This window comes from Ovis aries, chromosome 12 (genome assembly GCF_016772045.2).
Source record: "Ovis aries strain OAR_USU_Benz2616 breed Rambouillet chromosome 12, ARS-UI_Ramb_v3.0, whole genome shotgun sequence".
Lineage (NCBI taxonomy): Eukaryota > Metazoa > Chordata > Mammalia > Artiodactyla > Bovidae > Ovis > Ovis aries.
In genome coordinates, this window is record NC_056065.1 from 30067332 (window position 1) to 30085753 (window position 18422).

At 37.4% G+C, this 18422-nt stretch overlaps 1 protein-coding gene across 1 annotated transcript; it reads left to right on the top strand.

Annotated features, from left to right (window-relative positions):
• Positions 1-261: 261 nt before the first annotated feature.
• TFB2M (transcription factor B2, mitochondrial) lies at positions 262-17659 on the top strand. The gene is made up of 8 exons (XM_004013646.5): positions 262-689; positions 1350-1438; positions 7876-8029; positions 8358-8506; positions 10516-10605; positions 13114-13176; positions 15596-15747; positions 16931-17659. The coding sequence occupies exons 1-8, from the start codon at positions 380-382 to the stop codon at positions 17106-17108; spliced, it is 1185 nt and encodes a 394-aa protein (XP_004013695.3). The 5' UTR covers positions 262-379; the 3' UTR covers positions 17109-17659.
• Positions 17660-18422: the final 763 nt, after the last annotated feature.

The following is an 18422-nucleotide window of genomic DNA, read 5'->3' on the forward strand; positions in this document are numbered from 1 at the left end:
CGCCCCGCCTCCTGCTCAACCCTCCCGGCAGGCGGGAGGGCGGCCGGCGGCCAGCGACCGCGGAGCATAGAGCGCGGACGGCTAGAGAGGAGGCACAGAGGGCAGACGACCATAGAGTCCGAGTTCAGACACCGCCTAGACGGGCCTTCTCTCTCCGCGGCCGTCCACTCTCAATCCTCCGGCGTCTGCGCCGGCAAGGAAACGGAAGTGACGGCAAAGGCAAGACGGAGAGGTCATTCGCAGGCACAGCGTGGAGTGTTTACTTCCGCCGGCCTAGTCCTGGAGTAGGGCTAAGTGGCACGTGGGGTGTGCTCTGTGTGGAGTTCGTCGACAATGTAACGATCCTGGGCGACCCTGGGACAGGCCTTAGAGGGTGAGAATGTGGGTCCCAGGGGCGGGAATTCCCTCTCGGCTGACGCTTTCAGCCTTTACCCGCGCTGGGCGATTTTGCGTTTTGAATTCCGGAGTGGCGAGGTGGAAGGACGTCCCAGCAGAGAACTGTCGTGGCTTGTATGACTTCCATCCGCAACTGAAGCCCGATGTGGGATTTGGGAAATTGTCCTCTCGCGTGTACAAGTCCCGCTCCGAGACCAAGCGATACGTAACCAGTCCGAGAGTGGCTGAGACCGTGGTGCGCATGCTGCGGGGAAAACGAAAAGCTGGCCAGCTAATCCTGGAGTGCAATCCAGGTGAGTCCCTCGCGGACTGCATTTTCACGTCTGCGTTCTGTCATGACTCCTTCGTTTAAAGAACTTTTATGGCCTGTGTTAATCCTGACTTCACATATTTCTGTATCAATTTTCACTTTACAAAATATTTTGATAAAACATGCTCTTAGATTTCACTGTCTTTCCAGAAGAACTTTTCATTTCGTTAGTGCATTTTCCATAGACCGTATGGGAACACAAGATTTATAGACTTACTGAAGAATAATGTTTTAAAGCACCATTTCCTATCATGAGCAATCAAGTTCTGTTTAAGTTTCGCAATATCTTTGCTATTAAAATATCCGGATAGTCCCTAAGTAACTGGTAAGCTAGAGGCAACCTTTTTTGTTTGTTTTTTTCTTGAGAGGTAGTGGAACATTGTAATTAAGAGAGCAGGTTTTTCACTCTTTGACAGAATGCTTTCAGAGCCATGCAGCACCACATACCAGTTGTGATGTTGGAGTAAAGTGACTGTCTAATCGCCGATTTCCTTATATGTAAATAAGGAGTGTAATATCTACTTTGGGGATGTTGTGAGAATTAAAATTAGATCATACAGATAAAACATCTAATTTCTTTGATATTGAAAAGGATTTTGGTGTTTCTTTTGCAAATAAACTTTTCATTCTTTTAATGTGTTAGGTCCTGGAGTACTCACCCGAGCATTGCTTGCAAGTGGTGCCAGAGTGATTGCCCTTGAAAGTGACAAACATTTTCTTCCAGGATTGAAGGTATATTTTTGTTTTTTAAAATAATTTATTGTTCAGTCAGCTACATTCCAGTGTTTTAGGGAAGTAAAATTAAGCACACAGATTATTTTTAAACAATCACTCTTACAGGCTATTCCATGAATTTCTCCTTACCCTCAGTGGATGGAACAGAGTAAGTATCAATGATTGCTGACTGACTGAAAGATAGGATTCAAACTTTTTTTTTCTAATTCTAGCTCTGCTACACTCTGGTGACTTTGAACAAAATGTATAGCTGGTGTCTCTAGGCTTGTTTCCTCATCACTAGTGGACTATCCTGTGCCTCTTCTTTCTTAGAAGGGGCTTGGAAGGGAGCTTAGAATCTAGTTGCTAAGATTAGGTTAATGGAACTATGCTAACCCCGGACTTAAGGACTCAGAGGCTGGAGAAGTTTGATGTATTCTTATAAAACTTCATGGAGTAAAGTATTATCCAAATGGATTTTTTAGTGAATTCAGCTTCATGTATGGCTGACAAGTTCAGTAAACGGTAAAGTGGAAATTCCTGGCCTCATTGCCAGCCTCTTTTTCTTTATTTCTTTCCTTTCCTTCCTTCTTTTATAAATCATTTGATTCAACTCAGGAAAATAAAATGTACAACACATTAGATGGTTGTTTTTCTACAACTGAAAAAAATCAAGGTTATAATCAGGTTATTTAATTGATGTTTAATATGCTGAAATTCCAAAATCATGATGAGAAAAAGGACACTTAAAATTATTCAGAGATTCAAGATCTTGAATGTAACTTAGTAAACAAAGCCATCTGTAATTTCAACCTGGAAATTAAAAACAAGATAGCTTTTATTTTGGTATTTAGAGGGGTGCCTACTTTTGAAGATTAATCTACACATTCAGAGTTTTTCCAAGAGAATGCACTGGTCATAGCAAGCACCCTCTTCCAGCAACACAAGAGAAGTCTCTACACATGGACATCACCAGATGGTCATTGCTGAAATCAGATTGATTATATTCTTTGCAGCCAAAGATGGAGAAGCTCTATACAGTCAGCAAGAACAAGACCGGGAGCTGACTGTGGCTCAGATCATGAACTCCTTATTGCAAAATTCAAACTTAAATTGAAGAAAGTAGGTGAAATCACTAGACCATGCAGGTATGAACTAAGTCAAATCCCTTATGATTATACAGTGGAAGTGACAGATTTAAGGGATTAGATCTGATAGAGTGCCTGAAGAACTATGAACAGAGGCATGACATTATACAGGAGGCAGTGATCAAGACCATCCCCAAGAAAAAGAAATGCCAAAAGGCAAAATGGCTATCCGAGGAGGCCTTACAAATAGTTGAGAAAAGAAGAGAAGCTAATGGCAAACGAGAAAAGGAAAGATATATCCATTTGAATCACTGAAGTGAACTGAAGTACAGATGGCATTAACATGTGCTGTTTACAGTTTGTTATCCTGTAGCACAGTGGTTTTCTATAAGGTCAAAGTCTTAAAAAAATTGAATCAATGAAAAAAGGATAATTAGGGTCTGAAGAATGCCTCACACACAGTATTTCTCGAGAGAATGTAGAACTACCCTTGAAAATGTTTCTGAAACTGTTAATAGAAGTGCAAAATTTAAACGTCTTAACTCTCCATTCCCTCCTCCCCTTAGCAATAACTTGAGCCCAGCCTTTAACTCATTATAAAGTGCAGCCAAAAATGGAGAAGCTCTATGCAGTCAGCAAAAACAAGACCAGAAGCTGACTGTGGCTCAGATCATGAACTCCTTATTGCCAAATTCAGACTTAATTGAAGAAAGTAGGGAAAAATCACTAGACCATTCAGATATGACCTAAATCAGATCGCTTATGACAATAAGTGGAAGTGACAAATAGATCCAAGGAATTAGATCTGATAGAATGCCTGAAGAACTGTGGATGGAGGTTCATGACATACAGGAGGCAGTGATCAAGACCATCCCCAAGAAAAAGAAATGCAAAAAGGCAAAATGGTGGTCTCAGGAGGCCTTACAAATAGCTGTGAAAAGAAGAGAAGCGAAGGTAAAGGAGAAAAGGAAAGTTATGCCCATTTGAATGCAGAGTTCTAAAGAATAGCAAGAAGAGATAAGAAAGCCTTCCTAAATGATCAATGCAAAGAAATAGAGGAAAACAATAGAATGGGAAAGACTAGAGATCTCTTTAAGAGAATTAGGGATATCAAGGGAACATTTCATGCAAAGATGGGCACAATACAGGACAGAAATGGTATGGACCTAACAGAAGCAGAAACTATTAGAAAGAGGTGGCAAGAATACACAGAACTACAAAAAAGATCTTCATGACCCAGATAACCACATTGGTGTGATCACTCACTTAAAGCCAGGCATCCTGGAATGCAAAGTCAAGTGAGCCTTAGGAAGCATCACTACAAACAAAACTAGTGGAGGTGATGGAATTCCAGTTGAGCTGTTTCAAATCCTAAAAGATGATGCTCTGAAAGTGCTACATTCAATATACCAGCAAATTTGGGAAACTCAGCAGTGGCCATAGGATTGGAAAAGGTCAGTTTTCATTCCAATCCCAAAGGCAGTGCGAAAGAATGCTCAAACTACTGCACAATTGCGCTCATCTCACGCTAGTAAAGTAATGCTCAAAATTCTCCAAGCCAGCCTTCAACAGTATGTGAACCATGAACGTTCAGATGTTCAAGCTGGATTTAGAAAAGGCAGAGAAACCAGAGTTCAAATTGCCAACATCCATTGGATCATCAAAAAAACAAGAGGGTTCCAGAAAAACATCTATTGCTGCTTTATTGACTAAGCAAAAGCCTTTGACTATGTGGATCACAACAAATTGTGGAAAATTCTTAAAGAGATGGGAATTTCAGACCAACTGACCTGCCACTTGGTAAATTGTATGCAGGTCAGGAAGCAACAGTTAGAACTGGACATGGAGCAACAGGCTGGTTCCAAATTGGGAAAGAAGTACATTAAGGCTGTATATTGTCAGCCTGCTTATTTAACTTCTATGCAGTGTCCATCATGAGAAACACTGGGCTGGATGCAGCACAAGCTGGAATCAAGTTTGCTGGGAGAAAATCAGTAACCTCAGATATGCAGATGACACCACCCTTATGGCAGAAAGTGAAGAACTAAGGAGTCCCTTGATGAAAGTGAAAGAGGAGAGTGAAAAAAGTTCGCTTAAAACTCAACATTCAGAAAACTAAGATCATGGCATCTGGTCCCATCACTTCATGGCAAATAGATGGGGAAGCATTGACAGACTAACTTTTTGAGCTCCATAATCACTGCAGATGGTGATTACAGCCAAGAAATTAAAAGATGCTTGCTCCTTGGAAGAAAAGTTATGACCAACCTAGACAGCATATTAAAAAGCAAAGAATTACTTTGCCAACAAAGGTCCATCTAGTCAAAGCTATGATTTTTCCAGTAGTCATGTGTGGGTTTGAGAGTTGGGCTATAGAAAAACCTGAGTGCCAAGAATTGATGCTTTTGAACTATGTGTTGGAGAAGAGTCCCTTGGAGTGCAAGGAGATCCAGCTAGTCCATCCTAAAGGAAATCAGTCCTGAATATTGATTGGAAGGACTGATGCTGAAGCTGAAACTCCAATACTTTGGCCATCTGATTTGAAGAACTGACTCAGTAGAAAAGACCCTGATACTGCGAAAGATTGAAGGGGGGAGGAGAAGGGGAAGACAGTATGAGATGTTTGGATGGCATCACTGACTCAATGGACATCAGTTTGAGTAAACTCTATGAATTGTTGATGGACAGGGAGGCCTGGTGTGCTGCAGTCCATGGGGTTACAAAGAGTTAGTTGGACATGACTGAGTGACTGAATTGAACTGAAAGTGAAGAGCCATTCAAAGTTTTGAGTGAATTCATATATATGTGCCAGAATAAAAGAGAAGTAATTAAATAGAACCTTTGCAACCCTAAATCAGGGCCTTAAGTGGTGCTCTTAGCAAGCAGTGCTTTTAGCCACCTAAAGACGCTCAGTTGTACTAAAAACTAAAAGGATAAAGGATTTTCAACGTTAATGCTTGACTCAGCATGTTTACCCAAATTTAAAATCCTTCTCTCTGCTAGTCCACTTCCCTGATAAAATTCCTCAGATTCCACATTAACAGTGTTCCAAATAGGAATAGTTTGTATTTGGATGTGCCAGAGATACACATGTTGCAAATTGTGTTCTATGTCACAACTTTTGTAAATCAACTAGTTTTTTTTATTTTTAATAGATGGAGTTATATCTCATTTGAATTGTGAAGACTATTGTTGCAGAAATAGCTGTGTATGTTCAGTAGAAGAGACATCATCATTTGTGGTGGTGGTTCAGTTGCTCGGGTGTGTCCACTCTTTGCGACCCCATGGACTGCAGCACGCCAGGCTCCTCTGTCCTTCACTATCTCCCAGAGTTTGATCAAACTGTTGTCCATTGAGTCAGTAATGTCATCCAACCATCTCATCCTCTGTCTCCCCCTTCTCTTCCTGCCCTCAGTCTTTCCCAGCATCAGGGTCTTTTCCATTGAGTCGGTTCTTCACAACAGGTGGCCAAAGTATTGCAGCTTCAGCTTCAACATCAGTCCTTCCAATGAATATTTAGGGTTGATTTCGTTTAGGATTGACTGGTTTGATCTCCTTACTGTCCAAGGGACTCTCAAGAGTCTTCTCCAGTACCATAATTCAAAAGCATCTATTCTTCGGTGCTCAGCCTTCTTTATGGGCCAATTCTCATATCCGTACATGACTACAGCAAAAACAATAGCTTTGACTAGACGGATTTTGTCAGCAAAGTGATGTCTCTGCTTTTTAATATGTTACCTAGGTTGGTCACAGCTTTTCTTCTAAGGAGCAGTTTTCTTTTATTTTTATGGATGCAATCATAGTCCACAGTGATTTTGGAGCCCAAGAAAATAAAGTCTGCCACTGTTTCCATTGTTTCCCCATCTCTTTGCCATGAAATTATGGGACTGGATATACTCTCCTCTCTCACTTTCATCAAGAGGCTCTTCAGTTCCTCTTTACTGTCTGCCAGAAGGGTGGTGTCATCTGCATATCTGAGGTTATTAATATTTCTCCCAGCAGTCTTGATTCCAGCTTGCGCTTCATCCAGCCCAACGTTTTGCATGATACACTCTGCATCGAAGTTAAGTAAGCAGGGTGACAATATACGCCTTGATGTACTCCTTTCCCAGTTTGGAAACAGTCTGTTGTTCCATGTCCGCTTCTAACTGTTGGTTCCTGACCTGCATACAGATTTCTCAAGAGGCAGGCCAGGTGGTCTGGTAGTCCCATCTCTTTAAGAATTTTCCACATTTTGTTGTGATCCACACAGTCAAAGGGTTTAGTGTAGTCAGTGAAGCAGAAGTAGATGTTTTTCTGGAATATCCTTGCTTTTTCTGTGATTCAGTGAATCCTGGCAGTTTGATCTCTGGTTCTTCTGCCTTTTCTAAATCCAGCTTGAACGTCTGGAAATTCTCAGTTCACGTACTGTTGAAGCCTCGATTGAAGGATTTTGAGCATTACCTGGCTAGTATGTGAGAAGAGTGCAATTGTGTGGTAGTTTGAGCATTCTTTGGCATTGTCCTTCTTTAGGATTGGAATGAAAACTGACCTTTTCCAGTCCTGTGGCCACTGCTGAGTTTTCCAAATTTGCTGGCATATTGAGTGCAACACTTTTAACAGCATCATCTTGTAGGATTTGAAATAGCTCAGCTGGAATTCCATCACCGCCACTTGGTTTGTTCATAGGTACGCTTCCAAAGCCCCACTTCGTAAGGCTTTTGTGGTAAAAGCCTTATTTCAGTTCATTTATGTCCTCAGCCTGTACTTCAATATCCAGGTCTACAACTTCCTACCTACATCTCCACTTAAGTCACATAATAGGTGTCTCGAAATTACCATGACCAAAAATACATTGTTTCCACAGCTCTGTTCCTTTCCCTATCGCTAGTTTGTTTTAGGGGTCCTCTTGAAAGTAATCATTTAAATGCTAAATTTAGAAATAGAGTCATAGGTATAGGTTGAATTCAAACAGTTAAGAAAGCTTAGTTTTGTGGGTTGTTTTTTTAAACTCATAACTTTAAATTGCATGTTCACTGAAACCTTGTTAATACCTGTAGAATTTTCTGTGCATGAGAACCTCAGGGTGCACATCAAAACATTGCTTTCTTCTGTTTGATTTTTAGTGACCTCGAATTAAGTTTGCAGAGTCTGTAGCTAATACTTCCTTTCACTAGTACGTTCTCTCACTAGTACGTTCTCCAGCACTGCCAGGTGAAAAACATACGGGCAGTAAAAAGATTGAGATACATTTTATGTCTTGTAGCAGGCAAAGAGCTTTCCTTCTGTTGCTGGCTCTGACTTTAGGAAAAGTAAAGGAGAAATTAAGAGGAAGCTAGAGAGTGAAACGCTAAAATTTCTGAACAAGTTCTCTCTGTCTGTCTCTAGTCCTTACGAGACAGTGTGAATGGAAGACTAGAAGTGATATATTGTGACTTCTTTAAACTGGACCCTAGAAATCGTGGCACAGTGACACCGCCCGTTATGACTTCAGATATGCTTTTTCAGTATTTGGGAATGAAAGCACATCCTTGGAAAAAAGGTGATTTTTGTCTTTCAGTAGAGGCGTATCTTATAGTTTGTCAGTTTTCTTTAGCAGTATACCAGGCTTGTTGGGATTTGTGTAAATATTTACATAGTATAGTTTATGGGCAGTTGCTCTTAAATTGATTATGGCTTTTCCGTCACCTAGATTCAATCAGAGCAGTTTTGTAGGGGCTAAGTTCTAGATTATGGAATGATGCTAAAGGCTTAGTTTTCATTGAAGTAACTTTAATATAGTTTGTTAACTTAATTTGACTCAGTAAAGTATACTCATAGGAAAAAAATGTTAAGAATTTATTTAAATACTTTGCTTGTATTCTTAACAGGTTTCCCTTTAAAAGTAGTTGGGATCTTACCAGTTAAAACTGAGAGAAACACACTTTGGAAAATTTTACATGACCTGTATTCCTGTTCTTCTGTATATAAATATGGACGAGCAGAACTAAATTTGTTTGTTTCTGAAAAAGAATGCCGGGTAGGTTGTTACAAGTACCTTAAGTTTTTGTTTTGAAAGAGTTCTGTGATTTTTATCAGATTAGTCTTAATCTGCATGATTTTAATTTGGGCTCATGACATTTAAGAGTATCGAGGTTTTTAAATTTCTGTAGAGCACTCCTTAGGTTTTCTTTTTTAAAAGGTTTTTTGTGTGATAAAATATACGTAACTAAAGTTTACCATTGTGACTATTTTTAAGTGTACAGTTGCATGGCAGTAAGTACATTCGCGTTGTGTACAGCTATTACTAGCATCCATCTCTTCACAGAACTTTTTCATCATTCCATTCTAAAACTGTGTATCCACTAAACAACTAATTCCCCTTCCCCCATCTCCTGGACCCCTAGTAACTGTTGTTTTATTTTCTGCCTCTGTGTTCCTCATGTAAATGGAATCGTACAGTATTCCACTTGGTGTCTGGCTTATTTCACTTACTTATTCCACTTTTTAGGGTTCATCCAAATTGTAGCATGTGTCAGAATGTCATTCCTTGTTAAGGCTGAATAATAACTCCATTGTGTATTTACACCACCCCACCATCTTTCATTTATCCATTTTTATCAATGAATATAACGGACATGTAGCACTGTAAAAGTTTAAGGTATATAGTATAATGTTTTGACTTATATACATAGTGAAATGATTGTCATAATAAGTTTGGTAAGCATCCATCATCTCATACAGATAGAAATTTAAAAAAAAAATAACTTTTCCTTGTGAAGAGAACTCTTGGGATGTATGAATTTGTTTCTTGAAGTATAATTTATCTAAACACTACATTAGTTTCTGATATATATAACATGGTGATTTAAAATGTCTATGTATTAGAAAATGATCACCATGGTAAGTCTAGTTAGCATCTGTCATCACACAGAGATGTATCACTGAGTATATTTCCCAGACTGTACCTTTCATCCCTCTGATAAATTTATTTTGTAACTGAGAGCATGTGCCTGCTAATTTCTTTTTCCTATTTCATGTATTCCCATACCCCCTCACCTCTGGCAAGCTTCCGTTCTATCTGTAATTCTGTTTCTGTTTTGTGTTTGTTATTTGTTTTTTAGATTCCACATATGAATAAAATCATACAGTATTTGTCTTTCTTTGTCTGACTTATTTGATATAACTTAATACTCTGTAGATCCATCCTTTGTCATAAAAAATGACAAGAGATCATTCTTTTTTAATGCTGAGTTATATTTTGTGTGTCTGTGTGTAATGTATATATATGTGTCTATATATATATACATATTTTTAAAGACCATATCCATCTTTATCTGTCTTTACCCACTGAACTGTCAGTGGGCACTTGGATTATATTTTTTTCTTGGCTGTTCTGAATGATGCTGTAGTGAACGTACAGTTTAGATTTTTTATTCTCTGAAATCTGAGGGCCTCTTAAAATCCTTGAAAGTTATGTTTCTTTGCTGCTCAGAATGCTTCATGTTATTCATGTTTTAATCCAAGATAACTGGAAATGCTTATTTGTTTAAGAGCTACAGATTGGGATTGGGGTTGTGGGGGACCAGGGTCCAGAGCTGAAAAGATGACTTGCTCACCCAGATCCAAATAGTAAGTAAATGGTGACTGTCCCTGGAAAGAGAAGAACTTCCCAGATGGCTCGGTGGTAGAGAATCCACCTGCCAGTGCAAGAGCCGCAGGAGACGTGAGTTCAGTCCCTGGGTCAGGAACATCCCCTGGAGTAGGAAATGCCAACCTCTCAGGTGTTCCTGCCGGGATAGTTCCATGCGCAGTGGAGCCTGGTAGACTGCGTTCAGTCCATACTGAGCCCATCAGCTCGTATATTTAATGTACATGATGATATATTTCAGTGTGAAAGTTTAAGGAGACTTTTACTTGAAATGGTTAAGATTTTGCATTTAATTCTTATTTTCTTTCATTTCTAGACACTATTAAGATATTACTGTTACCATTTCTAGATACTATTAAGATCTGACAGTTGATTTTGGTGTATTTTCCTTTTACTAGAAACTAACGGCAAATCCCCAAACTCCAGGCTTGTATCAGTCATTAAGTGTGCTCGGTCAAACAGCTTGTGCGATCAAGGTCCTGTGTACGGTGAGTAAAATCCGTCTAAATTTCAACAAAGAGCTTCATTGTTTTTCAAAGAGGCTGCATTTCTGTGACCAGTAAATGAAGAAAAATTAAATTTCTTTTTTCCCAAGTATTTAAGATAATAGAGCACTGTGCTGATGTTTTGTGTCACAAATATGTATTTCATTGTAAAAGTTTTTATTCTTTTACAGTGGAGATTTTACCTTTTTAAAAAATTTGATAGCTAATAGTCAATTACAAAAAATTTTTCCCTTCTATCTAAACATTTTTCTTGTTTTTAATGGCTATTTAATACCTCATTTTAGAGCATTCTCCTTTTTAGTTTATTTCCTTAGGCAAGATCAGAGCTGTCTAATAGAAACATAATACAAGCCACATATGTAATTTTACATTTTTAAACAGTAACGTTATGAAAAGTCAAAAAAGGTTATTGTATAATTTACATTCTTCCTTGTGTAATAAAATTCCAGTGTGTATTATACACTTAAAACCAATTCATACTGGATGCATTTTATGTGTTCAGGAGCTACATGTGACTTGTGGCTACCATTTTGTGTGTGTGTCTGCCATTTTTAAAAGAGGCCTAAAGTATAAGAAAAAAAATGATAAATACCATTTCTTTCCTAGCATAGTTTGCCCATTCTGTTTTTTATTATGGTAGATTATCCATCAAGATATTGTTAGAAGTAATATGTCTGTGAATATTCTACGAATCCTTGTTCTTCCAAAGATATATTTGCTTAATTTTAAAGTCGAGTACAGAGTTTCTCCATGTAGACTCGTCATTGCTTTTGTCCACATTAAGATCTTCAGGACGTACTTGGCCATTAGAATGTGGTCTCATCTGATTTTAGCTTTTGTTCCGATTCTGGCTTTTCCCTCCAGAGCATCCCAGGTTCTTAGTTTGGATCTCTCTGTACCTTGTCCTGCTTCTGTCATGCTCTCATCCTTTTTCTGTATTCCCGGGAATCTTTTTCGCCTTTGACCTTCATGGCACTGACCCTGCCTTCTGCCCATACCATATAATGCAGTCTTGGTGCTGTCATTCTTGGTTTCCCTAAAATCCTCTCTTAACCCCACTGATCTCTTCTCATTCTGTTAGCTTTTCATCTCAGCTCTTCTCTCCTCCTGACTTTTGTTTCGTTTCTTCATAGAGGCCCTCAGAGGACTTCAGCTTTCAGGATAGTTTTATTGTTTTTTGCAGTGTTTATTTTCAGAAGCCCTATGTTGACTTTTGCCGTTTATTAACCTCCAGAAAGGACAAGTTATTCCAGACCCAGCATTTTAAACAGTTTTCCATTACATTACTATGTCTGCTACTGGAGGGTCTGTTGTTAAACCCAGTTCCCAAAGTCTTGTAGGTTTTCCCCTCCTGTGGGTTTGGTAAGTAGAAATGAGGTCTTCTCTGTGCCCATTGCAGAGCCCTAAACTTCTGTAGATAGACCAGGTGTGGGAGCATGCTGTGCACTGCCCGCTGCTACTGTTGTTGCTCTGCCTTCCTCCTCTCAGTGACGTTCGTGAAACTGCTGAGAATTTCACAGATGGGCAACAATTGCATTTTTCATTCTATGCCAGCAGCAACTGCAATTAGTAATAAATTATCATTTTTGACAGTAGACTTGCACACCTTACACTCTATTTTGTCTTAGTCTTTTAAGTCTGTGTCAAATGCTGTTCTTTTGGAATTAAATGTATGTGTGTATGAAAGTGAAAATTGCTCAGTTGTGTCCAGCTCTTTGCAACCCCATGAAGCCCAACAGGCTCCTCTGTCCATGGGATTCTCCAGGCAAGAATACTGGAGTGGGTTGCCATTTCTTTCTCCAGGGGATTTTCCTGACCCAGGGATCGAACCCAGGTCTCCTGCATTGCAGGCTGATTCTCTACCATCTGAGCCACCAGGGAATCCAAATATGTGTCTAATGTATGTACACATATGCAATAAATTCTTGTGTATATATACACACACACACACACACACACACAAACATACATACACACACAATTTTTCAGTTGGGTCATCTTTTAAAATGGCTTCACATACAAAATTGTTTATACCAAAGTTAGATACAAACAAGTAATGATTCTTTTAAAAATTGACATAGTTTGTCTCCTTACATGTCCCAGCATATTCATATCAGTGACTTTTCCACTAAAGTAGAACAGAAACATCCTCAGTATTGATCTGATAGCCCCTAAACTGATTGTGCCTATAATAGAGAAATGCTTGCTAACTTAAGAATGTATTTACATAATTATATTAAGGGCAACCGTGTTTATCTAAGCAAGTAATAGAGTATTAGTATTGGGATAGACCTTTGACCCTCCTTTTATCTAAAAAGAAGAAAAATGTGTATGATTTAACTGTCACATATTTTTCTTAAATTTAGTTAGACTTGGCTTTAATTTATTCTGCTGTATAGGCAAGACATTTTTTAAGGTGGTAATGATGTGTGGCACTTTGTCCAAAAAGAAATGAAGGAAATGTATTTTTAAAATTTATCTTCCCTCAAGGAGCCTACCTCATCATTTGACGCGTATACTGTAAAGGGACAGCTGGAAAAGCAAAGGCATAGGGTAAGAATGAATGAATACCTTTTCCTTTCTTCCTCTAAAAGTAACATACTTTGTTTTCTTTTGCATTACCTGGTATTCTGTATTTACTGAAATTTTAAATTTTAGAATATCTAGAACTTTTAAAAATATATCTTATTGCTTTTAATATATATTCAAATTATTTTGGAAAAGAGTTGTATTTTTCAGCTATTTGTACAGTGAATGCCAGCATAATAATAGGCTTAAACCCAGATTCTGTCTTCTCTTTTTAATTTTTGAAATGAAGACACGTCTCAAATTTGGAAAATGCGGTTAATAGTCATCTAATTTGATAAACTAAAAACAAGATTGTATTTTTTCCCTTTCTAAGAAACCAAAGTGATGATGTTATAAAGTGATCCTCCGTTTAGATTATATAGAGCTACTTATAACAGTTTTTGGACTCAATTCAGAAGTTCCACTTTGGGATTAAATGCTAATAATGCACTAATCTCAGTGTGTTAGCTCAGTCTGACGTTCCCAATCGCTTCCTACTTTGTTTTTTTCCTCACTCTTGCCACTAAAGGAAAAAAGGAAAATTTTCAATTTTTAAATAATCCTGATTTCAGAGTAACCAGCGATCATTGTAATTTTAGTGGTATTTCCCTGTTTGTAAACATAATTTATGTAGCCTCACAAAATAAGAGTGCATTTTGGCTTGGCACCACTAGGTATTTATCCATATGACCTGAAAATGAGTAAGTCCCCTACATTTAATACACTTTCTCATTTTCTCATTGAAAGTGTCAAAAGGTAAAATATTTTTTGGCTAACATAATTGTTGAAACTTTTAGAGATGAAGATGAAATAACCAAATGTTACATTTCATGCGAAATTTTTATTCAGATACTTCACATGTGTCTTTGATGTTGGTGTGTTCATAATTGTTAAGAAGCACCTTTAGATATTTAACAGATTGTTTTAAGCACATGATCTTCATTGTCCACATGGTTTGAGATTTCCACTTTTTTGAACCCATGTTTTTGTGTTGTTCCTGGAAATTTTTTCTTAAGCTATTAAATACAAATAGCCATTCATTGACATCAGGGAAGTTTTTTTTTCTTCCTTATTTATCAAATGAACCAATATCTGTAACTCCAGATCTATATACAAGGTGCTTTTTAAATTCACCTTTAAAAAACTTGTTAACAATGCTTTCAATTGTGTTATTCCCCTCCCTAGTTAATAATTGCTGAATATTTTAAAACTTTATTGCCTTGCTTTTTTTTTTCTTCAGCTACAAGAATTCAAAAGTAGAAACCAAAGCTGAGTGAAATTTTATTTTTTGGCCACCATGTCTTCCACAGATAGTATTTTTGTTTACATACGTGTATGTATACATCTTTTTTTATAAAGAAAGGGATTGTTGTATAGTAGCTGAGTCATGTCTGACTCTTTCACGACTCCATGCACTATGGCCCGCCAGGCTCCTCTGTCCATGGCATTTCCCAGGCAAGAATACTGGAGTGGGGTGCCATTTCCTTCTCTGGGCGATTTTCCAGACCAAGGGATCAAACCCATGTCTCCTGCTTGACAGGTGGATTTTTTACCACTGAGCCACCTGGGCAGCCTAAATAAGAGATTATTAGCTAATATGTGAGATTTCCTAAGAACTCAAACATAAGGCTCCCTCTGCTCTGAGGAATTAATTTTAGGGGGGAGAAACAGCTTAACGTTACATCAAGTCATATACAGTTTTTATTTTAATCTGTATGACACTATATACTAGAGTAGGTTGGCAAACCTTATGTGTAAAAGAGAATATTTTATGCTTTGCAGGCCACATACAATCTATCACATATCCTTTGTGGGTTTGTTGTTATTGTTTGTTTTCTAAGAATCCTTTATATGTGTAAAAACCATTTGTAGTTCCATAGTATATAAAACAGGCAGGCCGTGGTTGCTAACCCTATATTTTTAAAAATCCAAATAAAAATTATAAGGCAATAATTTTTTTATGTTTAGTAGTTGCTGTTATGCCTCAAATACAGAGGAGACTCAGTATATTTGAGTGTCACATTTAGGATTAAATTTTCCCCTGCTTACAAGTTAAGCAGCTGTTACCCCTGTGTCCCTTGGAAAAATGTGAAATTGCTTGGCTGAGTGGTGTGCGTGCAGTGGGTTTGCCTTGCAGCTGAGGAACACAGAGCTGGGGGCATCCTTCCCTTTTATAGCAAACATTTTGTCCTGTAGAGGGGCACTGTCTCATCCCCCAAGAGAATAGCCCAGGTTAAGAGCAACTGGGGCCTTGCTTTATTGGCACATCCAAAAAGAAGCTCTAGAGACATGCAGTGTCTATGATGATTCTGTCTTCCAAAAGGTAAATTGAATGCATCAGTGAACAGTGTCTTTCACGGGCAATATTTCATGACTAATATGTTTTATTTTCCTTTCTCTGCAGGAATCATTAGAACAAAACCTATGTTTTATTCAGTTGACTCCTCATAGAAATTTATTTACAGGAACCTTAACACCTTTTAACTATGATGTATTTTTTCACATGTTAAGGCAATGTTTTATGAAACGCAATGCCAAGCTAATAGACCATTTACCGTAAGTAAGAATTATACAAGCAAATACAAAAGTAGCAACTTAATGTGAGAATTGTGCTTTCATGTTAACAGCTTTGTTTTTATATCTTTTATGGCTTCATTAACAGTGAGGGACCATGTTTTCGTTCATCTATTAATATTGCTTCAAAATACTTCCTTTTCGCTGGTACATATTTTGAGGAAAATATATTTTCCACACAATTTTCCAGTTGAGGAAATTAATTTTCCAATTAATTTTCTTAATTTTCCAATTAAGCTGTCCTGAGCTTAATTTTTTTCCCCCTTGTTTGAAAAAACAACTAGGGATGCTTAAAATTTGTTTTATCTTTGTTGAGATTAATCTACATGAAGAACTGGCTCCTTGGCCACTGGCATTAGTGGTGGCATACCCACCTGCTGCATCTTGTCATTGCCTGTCCTTGGTGGTTCTGTTTCCTAACCAAAGTAGGCACAAATCATTATACCACCCTAGTTCTCCTACTGTGGGTCATACTCTGTATTTCTACCTAAAGCTTTGGAGATCCTATGAACTGCAAGGATGTTTATACCCGTGACCAGGATTCCATTCACAGTCAGAAAAGTGTCGGAAATATTTTCCACCAAAACATTTTACTACAATTGTTTACTTGTTATTGTCAGAGGCTCACTGGTGGTTTCTCGCTAGACCAATACAGAATAAGGCAGTGCTTATTTATTTATAATTTATAATTATAAATTATAAGTTTATTATCTGCTTCTAATTTATTCACAGTAATATTTACACAAAAATGGGAAAAATTATTTCCTCTTTGAAAACAGACAGTAGTTCCTGCTGTTTGTATACTTACTGAACTTCTACATAAACATAAATGGAGTTAATTTTTTTGCAAAGAGAGTTAAAAGATGAAACAGGTGGGCAGAAGAATATTTTGAAGGACAAATGTTAAACTATTGTTTTTCTTAAGAACTGATTAGAACATGTTAAAGCCTAAATCTGCTCTTTTCATTGCAGGCAAGCCATGAAACTTTAGGAATAGACATAGGTAAAGCTATATATAATATGCAGGCTCTTAAACTTAATAGGATTAATTTACATATATTGTTAGACATTTAAAATTGGGCTTAGAAACCACCTCTGTCAGCATTCACTGCCAGTTTTGTTATGAAAAATATTTAAGCAGATTTACTTTGTGTTTATTTTGCAGTTCATTGAGTCCAATTGATGCAGTGTATATATTGAAGCAAATAAAAAAACCTAAAGATGTGAGAGTAGTAGATATGTACCCTGAAGACTTTCAGCGCCTTTTTGAAACCATAGAATGTTCAGAAGATGATACTTGTAAGTGGCTATATGATGAATTCATGGAGGATACACTCACATAGTGAAGTGGACTGCTGAGACATTAACTGGAGCTGCTTATTATTTTGAAAATTATGACACAAATGAAAAAGAACTGAGTTTGAAAAGCTCACATCCTTTCAGAAGATAACTGTTCTTGTTTTGCACAACTAGGCAGATCATTTCTTCTGCCACTGATAATGGTGTATTGGATAAAACAGTGGTTGCTGTTTTATTCAAATGAATGAAGTGAAAACGTCTGTTAATTGTGGATTTAATAAAATTGGATTTGTTTTGTTTTAAATTCCTATCTGTTGTAAGCGTACTAGTAGTTATAGGGTATTACTAGGTGAAATTCAGTTTTAGAAATTCTTTTGGCCTTATAGCATATGCTGTATTTAAATTTTCCATTTTCACTGTCGATTTTTATATCCTCCTGGGGGAGCAGAAGAGTGTATATAAACGTGGAAAGAAAAATGATTTAATTGGTTTGTTTTACTTTTCAGTTTATTGAAATGAACTGTACTGTACAGTTATTTAACTTTTAATATGGTTTAAACTTTTTTAGAAATTAAAATATTTTTAAGTAATAGGATTTTGTGACTTTTTGTTTCTATCTGTTCAAACATAAAACTGACCCTGACTTACTCACTTTTAATTCTGTCTTGTATAGTCGATGTACTTCAATGAGTTATTCAGTCTGTTATTCAAAAGTTTCATGCATTTTTGTTCCATCAAGAACATCTGAAGTTAAGACTTTTACATAAACCTAAATGGAATTAAAAATATCTATCTTCTTAGCTCTTTGAAGAAGCTTCTAGATTTTACCTGAGGCATATCTAATCTCCTCTGTTGGATTTCTTTGGTGTTATATATAACCCTTCATAATACCTAAGACATATTATTAGTAACTCACTGTAAGGCACATTAGTGATAATACTTAGCAAAACCGTTTCTTCCTGACTTTCCTGCTATTGTCGTTGGTTTACATTTCAGTCCAGCTAGAAACCCTGAATCCTTTTTTCTCTTGCAATTCCTATCCTGCTATTACATAATCTGCCTGATCTTCATAATGTCTTTCAGTCTTCCTTCTCAGTCCTGTGCCTTAAGTCTAAATTTCTTCTGAAACTTACCTACTTCTCATTTTCATTACATCTTGTTTATTACTGCTATATTAATCTTCTTTAAAACATTTATTTCACCATAGATTCTTCTAAGGCCTTGGTTTCCTAATGAGTAATAGTGTCATTTATCAGGGTTATTATCAGGAGTGGTGGGGCTTCCCAGGTGGCATTAGTGGTAAAGAACCTTCCTGCCAATGCAGGAGATGTAAGAGATGGCGGGTTCAGGCCCTGGGT

Coding starts and splice junctions, on each gene's coding strand:
- TFB2M (XM_004013646.5), top strand. CDS start 380: ATGTGGGTCCCAGGGGCGGGAATTCCCTCTCGGCTGACGCTTTCAGCC. Junction 690..1,349: donor AATCCTGGAGTGCAATCCAG/GTGAGTCCCTCG, acceptor TTAATGTGTTAG/GTCCTGGAGTACTCACCCGA. Junction 1,439..7,875: donor ATTTTCTTCCAGGATTGAAG/GTATATTTTTGT, acceptor GTCTGTCTCTAG/TCCTTACGAGACAGTGTGAA.